The 19,673-nt window shown below is 41.8% G+C and overlaps 2 protein-coding genes across 6 annotated transcripts; both read right to left on the reverse strand.

The window, feature by feature from the left end:
- Positions 1 to 74: 74 nt before the first annotated feature.
- Positions 75 to 10,185, reverse strand: LOC117370139 (interferon-induced protein 44-like). 2 transcript variants are annotated; one of them, XM_033965505.2, is made up of 9 exons: positions 10,095 to 10,185; positions 5,990 to 6,162; positions 4,964 to 4,999; positions 4,580 to 4,637; positions 2,727 to 2,922; positions 2,306 to 2,446; positions 1,881 to 2,058; positions 1,710 to 1,810; positions 84 to 747 (listed from the first exon to the last, which is right to left on the reverse strand). In XM_033965505.2, exons 2-9 carry the CDS (start codon positions 6,156 to 6,158, stop codon positions 559 to 561), a joined length of 1,068 nt encoding a protein of 355 aa, XP_033821396.1. In that variant the 5' UTR covers positions 6,159 to 6,162; positions 10,095 to 10,185; the 3' UTR covers positions 84 to 558. The 2 variants fall into 2 exon arrangements, with proteins under 2 accessions (XP_033821397.1, XP_033821396.1); XM_033965506.2 differs by lacking the exon at positions 4,964 to 4,999 and having other exon boundaries at positions 75 to 747.
- A 404-nt stretch (positions 10,186 to 10,589) lies between these two features.
- On the reverse strand, positions 10,590 to 16,410 carry LOC117370352 (interferon-induced protein 44-like). Of its 4 annotated transcripts, none has more exons than XM_033965750.2 (10): positions 16,334 to 16,410; positions 15,716 to 15,903; positions 15,226 to 15,271; positions 14,345 to 14,532; positions 13,884 to 13,923; positions 13,284 to 13,479; positions 12,526 to 12,666; positions 12,101 to 12,278; positions 11,930 to 12,030; positions 10,595 to 10,967 (listed from the first exon to the last, which is right to left on the reverse strand). In XM_033965750.2, exons 1-10 carry the CDS (start codon positions 16,345 to 16,347, stop codon positions 10,779 to 10,781), a joined length of 1,281 nt encoding a protein of 426 aa, XP_033821641.1. In that variant the 5' UTR covers positions 16,348 to 16,410; the 3' UTR covers positions 10,595 to 10,778. The 4 variants fall into 4 exon arrangements, with proteins under 4 accessions (XP_055077047.1, XP_033821641.1, XP_033821644.1 ...); XM_033965752.2 differs by having other exon boundaries at positions 10,763 to 10,967; positions 11,920 to 12,030; XM_055221072.1 differs by lacking the exons at positions 15,226 to 15,271; positions 15,716 to 15,903 and having other exon boundaries at positions 10,590 to 10,967; positions 16,334 to 16,392.
- Positions 16,411 to 19,673: the final 3,263 nt, after the last annotated feature.

Consider the following 19,673-nt stretch of genomic DNA (forward strand, 5'->3'; position numbering starts at 1 on the left):
ACACACTGTGTTTTGGACAGAAGTATCTCTTCATAACTGGGAAAAAATATTCTTGACCAGATCGAATATGTAGCCTCTGCGTGGCATATTTATTTATTTATTTATTTAAACTAACTTCAGTGCGTCAGCGGCCAACAGTGTGACGTCACATCCGGTCTACAAAATAAAACACCTGTTTTACTCAGAAGAAGAAGAGCGCTGCTTTTATGAACAATACTCAAACACACGTGACCACAGATACACGAATTAAGTGACTAAGAACAAAGTGAGACTGTAAAGACGAAGCACAAAGACACAGGAGACAAGAGACACAAGAGACAAGAGACACAAGAGACACAAAGACACAAGAGACAAGAGACACAAAGACACAAGAGACAGTTTAACCCACGAGAAAAGACACGAGGAAGAAACAGTTTTTCAGTCATACATCTGAAGCTGATGCTTTTTATTCAGACCAGAGTCACATAAGACACATGTTTATCTCTGCTCCAGGGTCAGAGGTCGTGTTTGGAGGTGGCTCTCTGCTGCTCCCTGTAGTACAGGTCTGTGTACTGCAGCTCAGAGGTCGTGTTTGGAGGTGGCTCTCTGCTGCTCCCTGTAGTACAGGTCTGTGTACTGCAGCAGTAGCTCCAGTGCTCGCAGCAGCAGTATGTCTGAGCTCAGGTCCAGCTCTAGCTCACACCAGTAGTTCCTCACTGGCACCACGGAGGACGGGGACATGCCCACCAGCTCTGCCGCCTTGTACATCTGCAAACACACAGGGTCATGTTTAAGATTCTGTAGAGAACCGGACGCCACGTCATTAAAGGGACAATATTACACTATTCTCTCATCTATGATCTAATGATGTTTCCTCATCACAAACAGACCTGGAGCTGTGTTTTGTTTCATTCACACATGTTTGAGTAACATTTTATTATTAGTCTGTCACATCTCCAAAGCTCAAAATGCTCTGTTGCACCTTGTGATGTCATCAAGTGGGAGTTTTCATGTTAACTCCTCCTTTTACCTTTAGTTCAGTCGAGATAAGCGGCAATTCCAGGTCTGAAATGATCCAAATGATTCTAGTGAAGGTGTGTGGAGTTTAAAAACACAGCGGAGCACTTCCTGTTTCACCACACGATGACATCACATGGTGGAACAGAGTGTTTTCAGTTTGAGAGAAGAACTCAGCCTAAATCTGCAGGTTTGTGTGTTAAACGTGTGAATGAAACAAAAAAACACAACTCCAGGTCTGTGTGTGACGAGGAAACAACATCAGAACAGAGAAAACACAGTGTGACATCGGCCCTTTAAAGATAAAATCTGTGACTTTTCTGCCTTTTCTTTATGGAGATGTTTTTTGCGTTGCCTGTAATTTCCACAGTGTGGCATTAATGGTCGTACCTGAGTTTTACTGTCTTATGAACTTGAAAAATCGTGTTCTATTCGCACCGATAAGTTTGTCTCTGTAAAGCTAAAAGCAACTAGCATGCTAACACTGCATTTCCTGGTTCTTGGATGATCTTCATGAAGCAGGTGATGCCTCTAGTTACAGGTCAGGTTTGTGGAGACGTGACTCTGCTCACTTTAAGAGGGAATGTTTTTCGAGGTATTTTCAGCAATAAAAACACAACTGTACAAACGCGACACCGAGACGTCTCCAGAATCAAATATAAGACTTTTGTCACATTTGTGTTTTGATTAAAATTAAACTTACGGCACATTACCATTTGTCGAATAACGGAGCTCGTGTAAACCTCTGAAGTGTCTTTCTGAGTTTTGTTGCAGATTTGATCTACATGAGTGAGGAGGACGACTTGGTGAACTCCTGGAAAAAAAACATCCCAAATCCGTCAGTCGTGAAGCAGTAAGTGTCTGTGTTAAATGTAACGTCTCACCCAGGTCGGAGACGTGGCGCCGCAGCTGCCGGAGGAAGACGCCGGTGCCTTTGGAGTAGGAGCTGGTGAGGACTTTGGAGGCGTCCAGGACAAAAGCCACACAGTGCATCTGCTCCCTCAGGCCCGGACGCTTTATGTAGCCCTCTGTGTCTGAGCTCAGCGCCTGCTCCGCCCGGAACTGAACACGACACGACGAGGGATTTAAACTACAACAACCTACAGTCACAAAGCATTTGTGTCCTGGTCCTGGTCCAACATGCACTGAACAGGACACAGCTCCTGCTCCGGTCATACAGGGACCAGCCCGGAGAAACCCCACAGCGCCCCCCACAGGACACCACGGGGGACACGGTCAAATGGCTTCTCCAAATCCACAAAGCACACAAAGGCCACGCTCTACATTAGCGGTAGGGCATCTGGTTTACCTCGTATCCTTCGGGGGCGTGTCCTTTGACCACACTGAGCAGCTGCTGCAGATTGGGTCCACTGCAGTCTCCAAAGCCCATGGAGTCCCACAGCTCCAGAGCACAGGTCCTTTTAGAGGGACAGAGAGGGAAGCACTGCAACTGAACACACAACCATATGAGACACATGAGACACACAACCACATGAGACACACAACCATATGAGACACACAACACTGAACACACACATCACACATGAGACACATGAGACACACACAAGACACAACACTGAACACACACACACACGAGACACACACTGATGATAACTTTGTTTTGGTCCCAGCCCCGCCCCTGTCCCCGCCCCTGTCCCATGTACCTTCTGTGTAAAGCTGCTCCGCCCCTGTCCCAGCTCCGCCCCTGTCCCCGCCCCTGTCCCATGTACCTTCTGTGTAAAGCTGCTCTGGCCCTGTCCCACCATGGCTCTGTTGGTGACTCTTCCCTCAAACACAGAGTCCACTGAGCTGATGAAGCTGGACTTGCCCGAGCCCACTGGTCCCAGAAGGAGGACACGCGCCCGTCCCACGTCCGGACAGCAGGGGGCGTAAGAGGACAGCCTTTGCACCAGGGCGCTCCTCTCTCTGCAGACCAAACACAGACAAGCTTAGGTTAAAGTGGAACTAAACACTAAATCTACTAATTTTCCCAGTTTTTCTGACCACACCTGGCTGCAGGGGCGGAGTCTGAAGTGTGGACACCTGTTAGACCAATCACACTGCTCCTGTTCCAGACCCCGCCCCCCTCTCACAGTTTTGTTTCATAGTTTTGTGTATTTATGGATGCGATTGTGAATGTGTGAGGTGGAACGTGATGAAGAAAACATGTCGACAAAGTAGTTCTGTTGACGTAATACTAAAATGTCAAACTTGATTTCTGATATGACGATAAAAAAAAAATTAAAAAACTCTTTCTTTAACCAATATACTGTGATTTTCCACATTAAACGGTAGTACTTTGTGTTCTATTCACACGTGTGCTGTAACAAAGAGCCTGTTTGTTGCACTTTAAATTACACAAAGACAATCGCACAAAAGGATTTTAAAACGTTGATTTAACTTTTCTGCTTTTACCCAGTTTTAGATCTGGAGGCGCAGCGGGACTTTAACTGAAACAGGACAAACTTAATTAAACTGTATATGTGCGATATTAGTGCAATGTTTGAGAATGTTTGAGTTTGAGAATGATTTTAAGTGTTTGTGTTGTGTCATTTGTGATGTTTTTAGTGAAATAGTGTTTTAAAAATGTTTAATTTACCACCTCTGTCCTTGTGTCCAGGCGTCAAAGAGGTCCCCTGGGAAACGAGCTCCCGTAAAAAGGTTCCAGGGCAGGACCAGTGTGTTCAGGGGGGGGGCAGGTTGTGTATTTTAAATGGTTTATGGGTTTTACGTTACATTTGGTGTTTAGTTTTAGGGTTTACGTGTTTAATATGTATAAAGTTTGGTTTGGTTTATGGGTTTATTTGGTTTTATGGAGGTTGGAGTTTTTAAAGAGCTCGTGTTATTTTTAATACATCCATTTTAATTAACAGTAGTTTAATGCAGTTAGTGGGACGGGATAAAAAGCGGCTGAAACAAACACACCAAGTTCTGCTGCTGGAGGATAAATGATGACAAAAAATAAATAAAAGTTGTGGACCAAACCCATGCTCTTGTCTTCTGTCCCACCTCCTACTGCTAAAATCCTACAGTTGTATGATTATCTAGTTTCAATACTAGTTTTATTATCGATTAGTATCAGATTTTGACTACTTTCCGCCAAAAGTACAAGGTAATTATATCTTTTAACTTTTGTCTTTATAGAGAACCAATGTTTTTTTTGGGATTAACAAACCAAACAAGACGAGACAAGACACTGACTGAATCCCACGAACAAGACTGGACAACCTTAAAAAAATGACTCATGTGGATCCTTATTCATCAACATCTTTATATTTACGGAATTCACTGCTTAATACGGTCGTCAAAAGTATCGAAAAACGGATACTAATCGATACCAAAACTAGTATCGAAACTAGATACTCATTTTTCGCAGGTATCGATACTAAAAAAGTCCCATTGACAGGACAGAATTGAAGCTTTCCTGAACATCTTTAGAACGACGTCGAGGTAAAAGGAGCAGTTGAAAACTACCACTTGATGACATCACAAGGTGGAACGTCTCGTTTTGAGCTTTGCAGGTGTGACAGACGAATGATAAAGTGTCAATCGAACGTGTGTGAATGAATTTGGTTGAACTCACTCCTCCGTCCACTCCACTCGTCTCCAGGGAGTCTGAAGCTTTGATAAAAAACTGTTCTCTGAAACAAAAAAGAGAAACGGTAAAGATCACGTAAAGACGCACTAAGTAGCTTTTCTGACGCCTACTTGTCTTCAAAGAGATGTTCCGCAGTAAAGCATTAAAATGATCCGTCTTGCCCTCGTTCAGTTACGTAATTTCGCTGCTGGCAAACGTGCCCCTCCACAGATCTGACCTGTAAACTTGGCCCCGTGGCGTTACTCCCGTGGGAAAAATATGTTTAATGCTACACTGTGGAACATGCCAGGCAAAGCAGCGACATCTCCATGGAGACAAGCAGGCAGCCAAAGCCCATCGCAGAATTTAACGCATTGTCCCACTACTTACCCAGAATGCCGTGCACCTGTCTCCTCTCAGCTCTGTCTGTTTGGATGAATCAAAACGTATTAACTGCACAGACACGCGTTTGGATCAGGGATTAGGGATGCACCGATACGATACCGATACTTTGGCTTTAACTATCTGCTTTGGCTACGGCGCCCCCTGCCCTGACCCGCGGTAATGAACACGCTAAAACTGTATTTTTACCAACACCTACTTATTAGAAGTTAGTTGAGCCTAATCCAAATATTCCCAGTGGAGCCCGGAGCATTCCTAATTTAACCCCAGCATTCCTTAAAGAGGAGGTATTTACTTCTGTGGGGTATTAAAGAGGAGGTATTTACTTCTGTGGGGTATTAAAGAGGAGGTATTTACTTCTGTGGGGTATTAAAGAGGAGGTATTTACTTCTGTGGGGTATTAAAGAGGAGGTATTTACTTCTGTGGGGTATTAAAGAGGAGGTATTTACTTCTGTGGGGTATTAAAGAGGAGGTATTTACTTCTGTGGGGTATTAAAGAGGAGGTATTTACTTCTGTGGGGCATTAAAGAGGAGGTATTTACTTCTGTGGGGTATTAAAGAGGAGGTATTTACTTCTGTGGGGTATTAACTGTCACCATGTTTTCTTTTTTTGTTGTTTTGTTTTTTTGTCTAAAACATGTATAACAGGTTTCACTTTCATTTTTGTCGTGCTGAATGTTCCTTCCCTTTGCTCTCTGTACTAAGCCCCTCCCCCTTCAGAGCAACATCACAACACAATCAGCTGCATCACACTAATGAAACTACTGCACATCACACCAGGTTTGTGAAGTCGTAGTGTACAGTTTTGTGTCGTGTGGGCGGAGCCTCGTACAGAATCTTACAGCTCACCATAAGGAGGGTTTAAATGGAGCCCAGGAGAGATCTCTAGATTACTCAAACATACGTGGATGACTCTAAAACCTCTTCAGGCGTGTTTTTGACGGGGGAACGGCGTCAGAACGACGAGCATCATACCTCCTCTTTAAAGCCTCCACTACAGTCCTGTGGCTTACGTTTGAATTCCTGCGTCTTCTTGGTTTCTTTGGTTTCTTTCTCTGTTGAGCTGTCGGACATGCCCAGGTTGAACAGGCTCGTGGAGGTGGTGGAGGTGGAGGAGGTGGAGGAGGTGGTGGAGGGGATCGAAACACAATTGGAACTTCCTGCACCAAATGTAAACGACATGTTGCTGTGGAGACAAGCAAGTTTAGACCCAGTGTAGACTTGGTTTGGTTCTGATTTAGTCCAGGTTTAGCCCTGGTCTAGTCCTGGTTCAGTCCTGGTTCAGTCCTGTTTTAGACCTGGTTTAGTCCTGGCTTAGTCCTGGTTTAGTCCTGGTTCAGTCCTGGTTCAGTCCTGGTTCAGTCCTGGTCTAGTCCTGGTTCAGTCCTGGTCTAGTCCTGGTTCAGTCCTGGTCTAGTCCTGGTTCAGTCCTGGTTCAGTCCTGTTTTAGTCCTGGTCTAGTCCTGTTTTAGTCCTGGTCTAGTCCTGGTTTAGTCCTGGTTCAGTCCTGGTTTAGTCCTGGTCTAGTCCTGGTTTAGTCCTGGTTCAGTCCTGGTTCAGTCCTGGTTCAGTCCTGTTTTAGTCCTAGTCTAGTCCTGGTTCAGTCCTGGTTCAGTCCTGTTTTAGTCCTAGTCTAGTCCTGGTTTAGTCCTGGTTCAGTCCTGGTCTTTATATTGACTCATGTTACATTAAACTTTTGTTCATTAAACTTGTTTTTACCACAGATTTGTACGAAGGAGTTTAAGGGTCAGTTAAATAAAATAAATGATGCGGCGCTACAAGAATAAAGTCGTGTTTTTATATGAGTATATGAGTATATGAGTATATATTTTCACCTGGGGTTTACACACAATGAAATACTGTGTCTTTTATCCCATCATCACCACATCATCAGTATAAGTACTTTACTTTGAAGGGACACTGCAAGTATTTGAGTTTGTTTAGTCGGAGGAACCAAACGGATTTGGAAGAAATATCTGAACAAAATGCTCCAAATTCTCCATAACGCACTGGTCACTCACGCACATCAGACTATACTCTCTCATATACTCATACTCATATACTCATACTCATATACTCATACTCATATACTCATACTCATATACTCATACTCATATACTCATATACTCATACTCATATACTCATACTCATATACTCATATACTCATACTCATATACTCATACTCATATACTCATACTCATATACTCATATACTCATACTCATATACTCATATACTCATACTCATATACTCATATACTCATATACTCATACTCATATACTCATACTCATATACTCATACTCATATACTCATACTCATATACTCATATACTCATACTCATATACTCATACTCATATACTCATATACTCATACTCATATACTCATACTCATATACTCATACTCATATACTCATATACTCATATACTCATACTCATATACTCATATACTCATACTCATATACTCATACTCATATACTCATATACTCATACTCATATACTCATACTCATATACTCATACTCATATACTCATACTCATATACTCATACTCATATACTCATACTCATATACTCATATACTCATACTCATATACTCATACTCATATACTCATACTCATATACTCATACTCATATACTCATATACTCATATACTCATACACTCATACTCATATACTCATACTCATATACTCATATACTCATACTCATATACTCATACTCATATACTCATACTCATATACTCATATACTCATACTCATATACTCATACTCATATACTCATATACTCATACTCATATACTCATATACTCATACTCATATACTCATATACTCATACTCATATACTCATATACTCATACTCATATACTCATACTCATATACTCATATACTCATACTCATATACTCATACTCATATACTCATACTCATATACTCATATACTCATACTCATATACTCATACTCATATACTCATATACTCATACTCATATACTCATACTCATATACTCATACTCATATACTCATACTCATATACTCATACTCATATACTCATATACTCATACTCATATACTCATACTCATATACTCATACTCATATACTCATATACTCATATACTCATACACTCATACTCATATACTCATATACTCATACTCATATACTCATACTCATATACTCATACTCATATACTCATATACTCATACTCATATACTCATACTCATATACTCATATACTCATACTCATATACTCATATACTCATACTCATATACTCATATACTCATACTCATATACTCATATACTCATACTCATATACTCATACTCATATACTCATATACTCATACTCATATACTCATACTCATATACTCATACTCATATACTCATATACTCATACTCATATACTCATACTCATATACTCATATACTCATACTCATATACTCATACTCATATACTCATACTCATATACTCATACTCATATACTCATACTCATATACTCATATACTCATACTCATATACTCATACTCATATACTCATACTCATATACTCATACTCATATACTCATATACTCATATACTCATACACTCATACTCATATACTCATATACTCATACTCATATACTCATACTCATATACTCATACTCATATACTCATATACTCATACTCATATACTCATACTCATATACTCATATACTCATACTCAAATTCACCCTAAACAAGATCAACAATTTCTCCACACCCATTGACGGCTCCTCCATCTCTCCTTCTCCTCAGGTTAAGAGTCTGTGTCATCCTCCATAGCGCTCTCTCCTCCACTCCTCACAGTAATAACACCACCCGCTCCACCTCTTTTCACCTACGCAGCATTAATCGTCTCCGTCCCTCACACCACAGTCCACAGCCTCGTCACTTATCCCCTGGATTACTGCATCTCACATCCTCCAGCACCTCCCCATCTCACATCCTCCAGCACCTCCCCATCTCACACCCTACAGCACCTCCCCATCTCACATCCTCCAGCACCTCCCCATCTCACATCCTACAGCACCTCCCCATCTCACATCCTCCAGCACCTCCCCATCTCACATCCTCCAGCACCTCCCCATCTCACATCCTACAGCACCTCCCCATCTCACATCCTCCAGCACCTCCCCATCTCAGATCCTCCAGCACCTCCCCATCTCACATCCTACAGCACCTCCCCATCTCACACCACATCCAATATAAACTCCTGCTCCACACATTCAGAGCCATCCATAACCCTGCACCTCCACACCTCTCAGACCTCCTCCATAACCCTGCACCTCCACACCTCTCAGACCTCCTCCATAACCCTGCACCTCCACACCTCTCAGACCTCCTCCATAACCCTGCACCTCCACACCTCTCAGACCTCCTCCATAACCCTGCACCTCCACACCTCTCAGACCTCCTCCATAACCCTGCACCTCCACACCTCTCAGACCTCCTCCATATTGCCACACCCGCTCTCTCTCTCCGCTCCTCTTCCTCTCTCCATCTCTCTGTTCCCTCAGCCCGGCTCATCACCGTGGGGAGCAGGGCCTTCAGCCGCTCTGCTCCCCTCAGCTCTGGAACTCTCTCCCCCCTGACCTCCCCCCTGACCTCCCCCAACACTGACACACTCACACTTCAGATCCAAACTCAAAACCCACGTGTTCAGATTCTTTATAATCCACACCTGCCCTGTCCTTTTTCAATATTTTTTATCTGAATGTTTTTATCTGAATGTTTTTAACTGTATGTTCATAAATGTTGGTTTTAACTGTCTGTATATGAATATATTGTATGTACGGTGACCTTGAGTGTCCAGAAAGGCCTATAAATAAAATGTATTATTATTATTATTATTATTATACTCATATAAAAACACGACTTTATTCTCGTAAAATGACGTGTTTAAAGTCAAAATGCTATGACTTTATTCTCGTAGCGACGCATCATTTATTTTATTTAACTGACCCTTAAACTCCGTCGGAGACTCGGACCCAAACGTTTCCTTTTATTTTTCCTTCATATTTATAGAAAAAGCGCAGAGTCAGACGCGTTTATCCACGTCACACTTTAAACTTTAAACTTTAGTCTTATCAGTGTCTTTGTCCATGATCCGCATCGTGAGTCTCACCTGCTCCGCGCTGCTCCTCTTCTTCAGAGTCACATTCACCTTAAACGAAACAGATGCTTCAGACAAAGTGAAACTTATGAGCGCGTCACGTGGTGTTATCGTGTTTGAGGGCGGGGCATGTTTCAGACACACTGTGTTTTGGACAGAAGTATCTCTTCATAACTGGGAAAAAATATTCTTGACCAGATCGAATATGTAGCCTCTGCGTGGCATATTTATTTATTTATTTATTTAAACTAACTTCAGTGCGTCAGCGGCCAACAGTGTGACGTCACATCCGGTCTACAAAATAAAACACCTGTTTTACTCAGAAGAAGAAGAGCGCTGCTTTTATGAACAATACTCAAACACACGTGACCACAGATACACGAATTAAGTGACTAAGAACAAAGTGAGACTGTAAAGACGAAGCACAAAGACACAGGAGACAAGAGACACAAGAGACAAGAGACACAAGAGACACAAAGACACAAGAGACAAGAGACACAAAGACACAAGAGACAGTTTAACCCACGAGAAAAGACACGAGGAAGAAACAGTTTTTCAGTCATACATCTGAAGCTGATGCTTTTTATTCAGACCAGAGTCACATAAGACACATGTTTATCTCTGCTCCAGGGTCAGAGGTCGTGTTTGGAGGTGGCTCTCTGCTGCTCCCTGTAGTACAGGTCTGTGTACTGCAGCTCAGAGGTCGTGTTTGGAGGTGGCTCTCTGCTGCTCCCTGTAGTACAGGTCTGTGTACTGCAGCAGTAGCTCCAGTGCTCGCAGCAGCAGTATGTCTGAGCTCAGGTCCAGCTCTAGCTCACACCAGTAGTTCCTCACTGGCACCACGGAGGACGGGGACATGCCCACCAGCTCTGCCGCCTTGTACATCTGCAAACACACAGGGTCATGTTTAAGATTCTGTAGAGAACCGGACGCCACGTCATTAAAGGGACAATATTACACTATTCTCTCATCTATGATCTAATGATGTTTCCTCATCACAAACAGACCTGGAGCTGTGTTTTGTTTCATTCACACATGTTTGAGTAACATTTTATTATTAGTCTGTCACATCTCCAAAGCTCAAAATGCTCTGTTGCACCTTGTGATGTCATCAAGTGGGAGTTTTCATGTTAACTCCTCCTTTTACCTTTAGTTCAGTCGAGATAAGCGGCAATTCCAGGTCTGAAATGATCCAAATGATTCTAGTGAAGGTGTGTGGAGTTTAAAAACACAGCGGAGCACTTCCTGTTTCACCACACGATGACATCACATGGTGGAACAGAGTGTTTTCAGTTTGAGAGAAGAACTCAGCCTAAATCTGCAGGTTTGTGTGTTAAACGTGTGAATGAAACAAAAAAACACAACTCCAGGTCTGTGTGTGACGAGGAAACAACATCAGAACAGAGAAAACACAGTGTGACATCGGCCCTTTAAAGATAAAATCTGTGACTTTTCTGCCTTTTCTTTATGGAGATGTTTTTTGCGTTGCCTGTAATTTCCACAGTGTGGCATTAATGGTCGTACCTGAGTTTTACTGTCTTATGAACTTGAAAAATCGTGTTCTATTCGCACCGATAAGTTTGTCTCTGTAAAGCTAAAAGCAACTAGCATGCTAACACTGCATTTCCTGGTTCTTGGATGATCTTCATGAAGCAGGTGATGCCTCTAGTTACAGGTCAGGTTTGTGGAGACGTGACTCTGCTCACTTTAAGAGGGAATGTTTTTCGAGGTATTTTCAGCAATAAAAACACAACTGTACAAACGCGACACCGAGACGTCTCCAGAATCAAATATAAGACTTTTGTCACATTTGTGTTTTGATTAAAATTAAACTTACGGCACATTACCATTTGTCGAATAACGGAGCTCGTGTAAACCTCTGAAGTGTCTTTCTGAGTTTTGTTGCAGATTTGATCTACATGAGTGAGGAGGACGACTTGGTGAACTCCTGGAAAAAAAACATCCCAAATCCGTCAGTCGTGAAGCAGTAAGTGTCTGTGTTAAATGTAACGTCTCACCCAGGTCGGAGACGTGGCGCCGCAGCTGCCGGAGGAAGACGCCGGTGCCTTTGGAGTAGGAGCTGGTGAGGACTTTGGAGGCGTCCAGGACAAAAGCCACACAGTGCATCTGCTCCCTCAGGCCCGGACGCTTTATGTAGCCCTCTGTGTCTGAGCTCAGCGCCTGCTCCGCCCGGAACTGAACACGACACGACGAGGGATTTAAACTACAACAACCTACAGTCACAAAGCATTTGTGTCCTGGTCCTGGTCCAACATGCACTGAACAGGACACAGCTCCTGCTCCGGTCATACAGGGACCAGCCCGGAGAAACCCCACAGCGCCCCCCACAGGACACCACGGGGGACACGGTCAAATGGCTTCTCCAAATCCACAAAGCACACAAAGGCCACACTCTACATTAGCGGTAGGGCATCTGGTTTACCTCGTATCCTTCGGGGGCGTGTCCTTTGACCACACTGAGCAGCTGCTGCAGATTGGGTCCACTGCAGTCTCCAAAGCCCATGGAGTCCCACAGCTCCAGAGCACAGGTCCTTTTAGAGGGACAGAGAGGGAAGGACTGCAACTGAACACACAACCACATGAGACACACAACCACATGAGACACACAACCATATGAGACACACAACACTGAACACACACATCACACATGAGACACATGAGACACACACAAGACACAACACAGAACACACAAGACAGAGCACAGGTCCTTTTAGAGGGACTGAGAGGGAAGCACTGCAACTGAACACACAACCACATGAGACACACAACACTGAACACACACATCACACATGAGACACATGAGACACACAACCATATGAGACACACAACACTGAACACACAAGACAGAGCACAGGTCCTTTTAGAGGGACTCAGAGGGAAGCACTGCAACTGAACACACACATGACACATGAGACACACAACACTGAACACACACACACACGACACACACTGATGATAACTTTGTTTTGGTTTTCAATAGTTTGACACTATCTCCCCTGTCCCAGCTCCTTGTACCTTCTGTGTAAAGCTGCTCCGCCCCGTCCCAGCCCCGCCCCTGTCCCAGCCCCGCCCCTGTCCCCGCCCCGCCCCTGTCCCAGCCCCGCCCCTGTCCCCGCCCCTGTCCCATGTACCTTCTGTGTAAAGCTGCTCCGCCCCTGTCCCCGCCCCTGTCCCATGTACCTTCTGTGTAAAGCTGCTCTGGCCCTGTCCCACCATGGCTCTGTTGGTGACTCTTCCCTCAAACACAGAGTCCACTGAGCTGATGAAGCTGGACTTGCCCGAGCCCACTGGTCCCAGAAGGAGGACACGCGCCCGTCCCACGTCCCGACAGCAGGGGGCGTAAGAGGACAGCCTTTGCACCAGGGCGCTCCTCTCTCTGCAGACCAAACACAACACAAGGAAAAACAACAGAGGTTTGAGGATAAAAATTAACTCTTTCTACAGAAAATGGAGTTTCTATTCCTTTAAGTGAATCAAATCTTTAAAGATGCAGTATGGGACCTTCTTGTCTCCATGGAGAACTTATTGAGTGTTTTAACATATACAGTCACATTAATCTACACATTTATCATTCTGGAGTGACTAATACTTGACAGTGTGAGGTCAGAGCTCTGCGTCGTGTTAAATGTGTCTCTGCTGCGTTTATGGAGGTTTTTGTTTGTTTTGAGTTTCCATGGAGACGGCAGACCCAACACCATAAAGTGACATAGTGAATCTTTACATCAAAACATTCAGGATTAAATCTTGTCTCTGAATCACATGAGAATAAGTGAAACTCACGTGTGGGTCCAGTCCACTGTCCTCCAGGCAGTGCTCCCCCCTGAGGGAAAGAGCGGTACAGAGAATTTAAACCTGTAAAAACACTGATGCGTCACGCCACACTCGCCCCGGGGCAGACTGACGGAAATGAGGCTGCCAATCTGACCAACCCACACTCACACACCACGTTCACACTCGGCCGTGTAGGTCAAGTGTCCTTCCTGAGGACACAATGACCGGTTTAGCCAGTGGCGCCCCCCTGTGGCAGATCTGACCTGGTCATGGTTTACTGTCGTACTGTGGAACAATCCAGACTGGGCATTAATATCTCCATGGAGACCAGTAGGTGTCAAGCCCTTCACTAGAAAAGTTACATAGTGCACCTTTCACCTAACTATTAAACTATGAAATACTTACTGAAATTTACTATCCCCAAAAGTACAAAAGTACAACAATAATAAATCCTGGTCAAATGCACTCACCGTCTTGCTTCTTTGCATTTGACCCGTCCTTCACTGGAGTGTGGGTGTCTCTTAAGAGCTGTGAGAAGCTCAGGGGCTCAGGAGGGTGGAGAGTAAATGAAGCTGCAGGTGGAGGTGCAGGTGGAGGTGCAGATGTGCCAAAGCTGAAAGTTGGTGTAATGATGGTTGTTGATCCGAGTGTTTTTGGGCTGTGGAGACAAACATCAGGTTTTCTTGAGTCAGTTCTTGTCGACTGCACACGCTGAATAAAGACTGGAATTAAAGGCACGGCCCCAGATTTTTACTGTATTAAAAATGTGAAAAATCTAGGTTTTTTTTCATAACCCACATCCCTGCAATGAGTTCAATTCATTTAAGTGTGTGTGTTTATGTGGGTGTGTGTGTTGACACTGGAACGTTTAACCCCAGATCACATGACTCCATAAGTCTAAAGACGAGCTGCACCAAAACTGTGACGGGAAAAAGGCTTTTAACTGTTTTGATTCACAGAAATGGAAAACACTCCAAGGAAAAGCAAAACTGGAGACTTTGGAAACACGATAGCAATTTAATAACTTTAATAACTACAAACCTGCTCCTGTTTTTAATGTTTAATATGGACTTAATAATAATAATAATAATAATAATAATAATAACAATAATAATAAAAATAATAATAACAATAAAATTAATAATAATAATAACAATGATAATAAAAATTAATAATAATAACAATAATAATAAAATTAATAATAATAATAATAATAATAATAATAATAATAATAATATTGCAGCATTCTACTCAAAGTTGTTTGCTCATCTTTTCAAACTGAGTCTCAGAGGTAAAACTCTGTGTGTTTCAGACTAAATGAAAGAGAAAGACAAAAGTGGGCGTGTCTTACCCTGTTTTAGAGCCAGTGGAGCCGCCGCCTTCTGCCTCTGACGCAACTGAACATGAAGATAAGAGTAAGATGGGTAAGATGGGTTTATTCATTTACTTTAGTGTGTAACTTTTCTTCTGGAGGGTCCACCACCTGTTTCACTCCACAGAGATGAAGATGCCTTGAGTGCTCCCTGATATGGCATTAAACAACAGCATTTATTTTATTTCTAAAAAATAACTTGTAAAACATGAATTCTTAGAGTGAGACGGGTCACCTTTCCACAGATCTGATTAATAACTTGACTTTATGGTGCCACCTTGTCTCCATGGAGATAGATATGAATAATAATGCATCAAATTTATACAGAGCTTTTATGAACAAAGCAATAACTGAATAAAAGTTACATAGTGCACCTTTAAAACTATGAATAGTATTTGGTACATTTACTATTCCCACCAAACCAAAAGTAAAAGTACAACAATAATAAATCCTGGTCAAATGCACTCACCGTCTTGCTTCTTTGCATTTGACCCGTCCTTCACTGGAGTGTGGGTGTCTCTTAAGAGCTGTGATAAGCTCAGGGGCTCAAGAGGGTTGAGAGTAAATGAAGCTGCAGGTGGAGGTGCAGGTGGAGGTGCAGATGTGCCAAAGCTGAAAGTTGGTGTAATGATGGTTGTTGATCCGAGTGTTTTTGGGCTGTGGAGACAAACATCAGGTTTTCTTGAGTCAGTTCTTGTCGACTGCACACGCTGAATAAAGACTGGAATTAAAGGCACGGCCCCAGATTTTTACTGTATTAAAAATGTGAAAAATCAAGTTTTTTTATGATGTGATCTGGCGTTTAACCCCAGATCACATGACTCCATAAGTCTAAAGACGAACTGCACCAAAACTGTGATGGGAAAAAGGCTTTTAACTGTTTTGATTCACAAAAATGGAAAACACTCCAAGGAAAAGCAAAACTGGAGACTTTGGAAACATGATCGAAATGTAATATTCTGGCAATGAACTTTTATCTACAAACCTGCTCCTGTTTTTAATGTTTTATATGGACTTAATAATAATAATAATAATACTAACATTAATAATAATGATAATAATAATAATATTGCAGCATTCTACTCACGTGTTTTTGCTCATCTTTTCAAACTCAAGAGTCGATCCTCAGAGGTAAAACTGTGTGTGCTTCAGACTAAATGAAAGAGAAAGACAAAGGTGAGTTTGCAGTGGAGCCGCCTCCTTCTGCCTCTGACGTAACTGAACCTGAAAATGAAGATGGGTGTGTCACTGTGTTTGAGTGTATGCGGTTCGACAACTATCCTGGTCTTTTGATTTATTGCACTTTTGTTGATCACATAGACTGTATATTATTATTATTATTAACATTATTATTATTAACATTATTATTATTATCATTATTATTATTATCATCATTATTTTTATTATTATTATTATTTTTATTATTATAATTATCATTATTTTTGTTATTATCATTATTATTATCATTATATTATTATTATTATTATTATCATTATTATTATTTTATTATTATTATTATTATTATTCCATCCATTTTCTTCCACATAATAGTCTTATTGTACATAATAGACTTTTTTTTGTTAGAGTCTATTTTTAGTTTATATTTGAAGTCTATTTTTAAATTATTTTAAGCTATTATGTATTATCTTGTATTATCAACACTGTAATTTTCCCCACTGTGGGACTAATAAAGGCAGATCTTATCTTATTTTGGTCTTAAATGTTCAGACTGTTGTTGATGTTCACTGACTTGGCAGCAGAGGGCGCTGTCATCTTGTTAATGGTGTTGAATGTTGAGGATTGTCGTGGCACCGCGCAGCCTCCAGAGGGTGCTGTGGTTTTACGGCTCAGTCTTGGCCTAAACTTCTTGTTGCTGAAACCCGGGTCCTCAGTGTCACCTGTGAACTTTAATACTTTAATGACACTGTTCTTTTATTAGTCGTTTCTCTCTGCGTCTGACTCATGTTTGATCAGATGTTTGTGACCTGAAACGCTGAGTCAACCACAGAACACATGGAAGTAATAATAATGATTAAACTGCGCCCGCAGAGTTATATCTGTCAATCTCATATTAGTGGTATCGGCTGGAGTCATGGCTGTTTGTTTTGCTTCGGTTTGGATCAATCCCAAAAATAGACACAAGCTTCAGGTGAAAACATATTAATGCGTTTCAACTTCCTGTTATAGGTGACATTTAAAGACCTGTCACCATTTAAAGATATAATTTATTAATAGCTATGGCAACAGAGACCCATGGATAGTCTATTTCTTTATTTTAAAAAGACGTTAACCTCCCGAGACCTGGCGTCCTCATCTGTGGACAACACATTTTGGGTTGTTTAGGCCACAGTGCAAATTTTTAGAAGAACAACAAGAACATGTTCAAGTTTGAATATTTCTAAGAGTTTAGAATATTTATTTATTTTTATTTATTTTTGTTTTGTTTTTTAATTTATTTGTTTTTTTATTTTTATTTATTTATATTTTTTTTATTTTTTTTTATTTTATTTATTATTATTTTTTTATTTTATTTAAAATTTTATTTGATTTTTTATAGGTTTTTTGTTTTTATTATTTTTTATTTTTTTATTACATTTTTGTAATTTTTTTTTAAATTTGTTTTTATTATTATTTTTTATTGTATTTTAATTTATATATTATTATTATTGTCATTATTATTATTATTATTTATTTATTTATTTATTTATATTTTTTCTTCCTGCTCCTGTCAGCAGCACAAATGAGACACATTGTTCCTAGAGGCTCAATTGTTTCTCAATTGTTTAGTTTTTTACACAAAATGTCTGTGTTCAAGCTCTTAATAGTTTTTGCAGACAAAGTCCTGCAGGAGCTCGGGTCTCAGGAGGTTAAAAGAGTCTGTTCCTGTTCCCACTGCTCAAATGAACTGCTGCTTAAAGGTTTATCCACCCGAACAGGCTCGGCCCTGTCAGTCTGTCCCAGGGCAGCTGTGGCTACAGAAGCACTTTACCCCCGAGTGTTTAGTGAGTGAGTAATCGCTGTAAGTCACTTGAGGAGTTAAAAATACTGAGTTTGGCAGATATTGATATTAGCGCTGCTAGCCGCCGCCACGTTCCAAACAGGAAGTGATCATGGACACACTCCCAGCTCCAACGACTCTGGCTCCAGTTCACTTTCTATTGAAAAACCATCGCTTCTCTCTCTGTACCTGCTGCTGTCAGACTCGTCGTTTTGGTCTTAAATGTTCGTATTCACCCTCTACATGATCCTGGGGTTTTTATTTCGCTATTTTGTCTCTAAAATAAAGATTTGAACTTTAAAAACTGACCAATCAGAGTCAGGCGCCTTCTTTCCCCGAGGTTGTTCCCGTTAGCGTTAGCAACAGGTTTGATTGACGCTTCCCGCTAAACTAAAAGCGCAGGTGGATGAGGGGCATTACCTTCAACAGCCTCGCTCCTGATTGGCTCTTTGGTCGCTACAGGTGACGTCACAAAGTACTACAAGTATCAGTAGAAATACAAAATATGTCGCAATCGAGTCAAAATTGAAATTTGAGTTGGCGCAATTATCGAATGATTGTGTTTCAGACGTTGCCACATTCTAGAGATTAAATATTTAACGCAGACGGAGGTAAAATGTGTAAAATGTGTTAAAAAGTGAGATCTTGGGCCGAGTCACTGATAGAAATGATCAGGTTCAACATGAATGAATTTACCTTTTGGATATTTCCTAAAGCACATGTGTCAAACTCAAGGCCCACGAGCCAAATATGGCCCTCCACGTCATGATATGTGGCCCACAACAAAGAAAATTAAAAGGTACAACTGTCTTAAAATGTCACATATTCAGTTATGCAGCCATATTTTTTTCTTCTTCTTTCTTTTTTGAGAGAAACCATTTTGCTGATGTGGAAAATGTGTTTGACCCGCCGCCCGCAGATGAGAAGTGGTGGGGGCCGGTGCCAACATATTTGCAAAGCATTCTGGGATCCGTAGTGCATGCACTACATTGGCGCGGCGGTTGGTGGGCAGCTCTAATATTTGATATGATATCGCGGGTCAAATATAATTAGACTGAGAGCCAAATTTGGCCCGTGGGCCTGAGTCTGACACGTCTGATCTAAACACACACGAATCCCAGGCTCCTGAAAATGTGTTGTTTAAATTGATTTCAAACTATCTTGAAACTTATCTGGCAGTGCTAATGTGTGCATTTTGTCACCACAGTAACCGCTGAACATTGCACCGTAGACATACACGCAGAACCCAGCGTGATGTCACTGCGGAGAATCACTTCTGCATTTCTCAGGTCCTCTTCCTCTGGACTGTTCTCTGACTCAGCTCTAGCCCGGAGAGAGTGCGAGGGGCGGGGGCACGGGGCGGTCAGGTGGGGCACAGGAGCTAAACTGGGAGCTATGTGGAGTATCCAGTCGTGTGACACAGCAGTCT

This window comes from Periophthalmus magnuspinnatus, chromosome 4 (genome assembly GCF_009829125.3).
Source record: "Periophthalmus magnuspinnatus isolate fPerMag1 chromosome 4, fPerMag1.2.pri, whole genome shotgun sequence".
Classification (NCBI taxonomy): Eukaryota; Metazoa; Chordata; class Actinopteri; order Gobiiformes; family Gobiidae; genus Periophthalmus; species Periophthalmus magnuspinnatus.

Bases quoted from the DNA above. Each gene is read 5' to 3' on its own strand.
- LOC117370139 (XM_033965505.2), bottom strand. From the start codon at position 6,158: ATGTCGTTTACATTTGGTGCAGGAAGTTCCAATTGTGTTTCGATCCCC. The intron at 4,638-4,963 runs GTAAGTAGTGGG...TTTTTGTTTCAG, and splicing joins ACAGGTGCACGGCATTCTGG to AGAACAGTTTTTTATCAAAG. The intron at 1,811-1,880 runs GTGAGACGTTAC...TTTTTTTTCCAG, and splicing joins GCGCCACGTCTCCGACCTGG to GAGTTCACCAAGTCGTCCTC.
- LOC117370352 (XM_033965750.2), bottom strand. The intron at 12,667-13,283 runs GTACATGGGACA...TTGTGTGTTCAG, and splicing joins AGAGCAGCTTTACACAGAAG to TTGCAGTCCTTCCCTCTCTG. The intron at 12,279-12,525 runs GTAAACCAGATG...TGTCGTGTTCAG, and splicing joins ACGCCCCCGAAGGATACGAG to TTCCGGGCGGAGCAGGCGCT.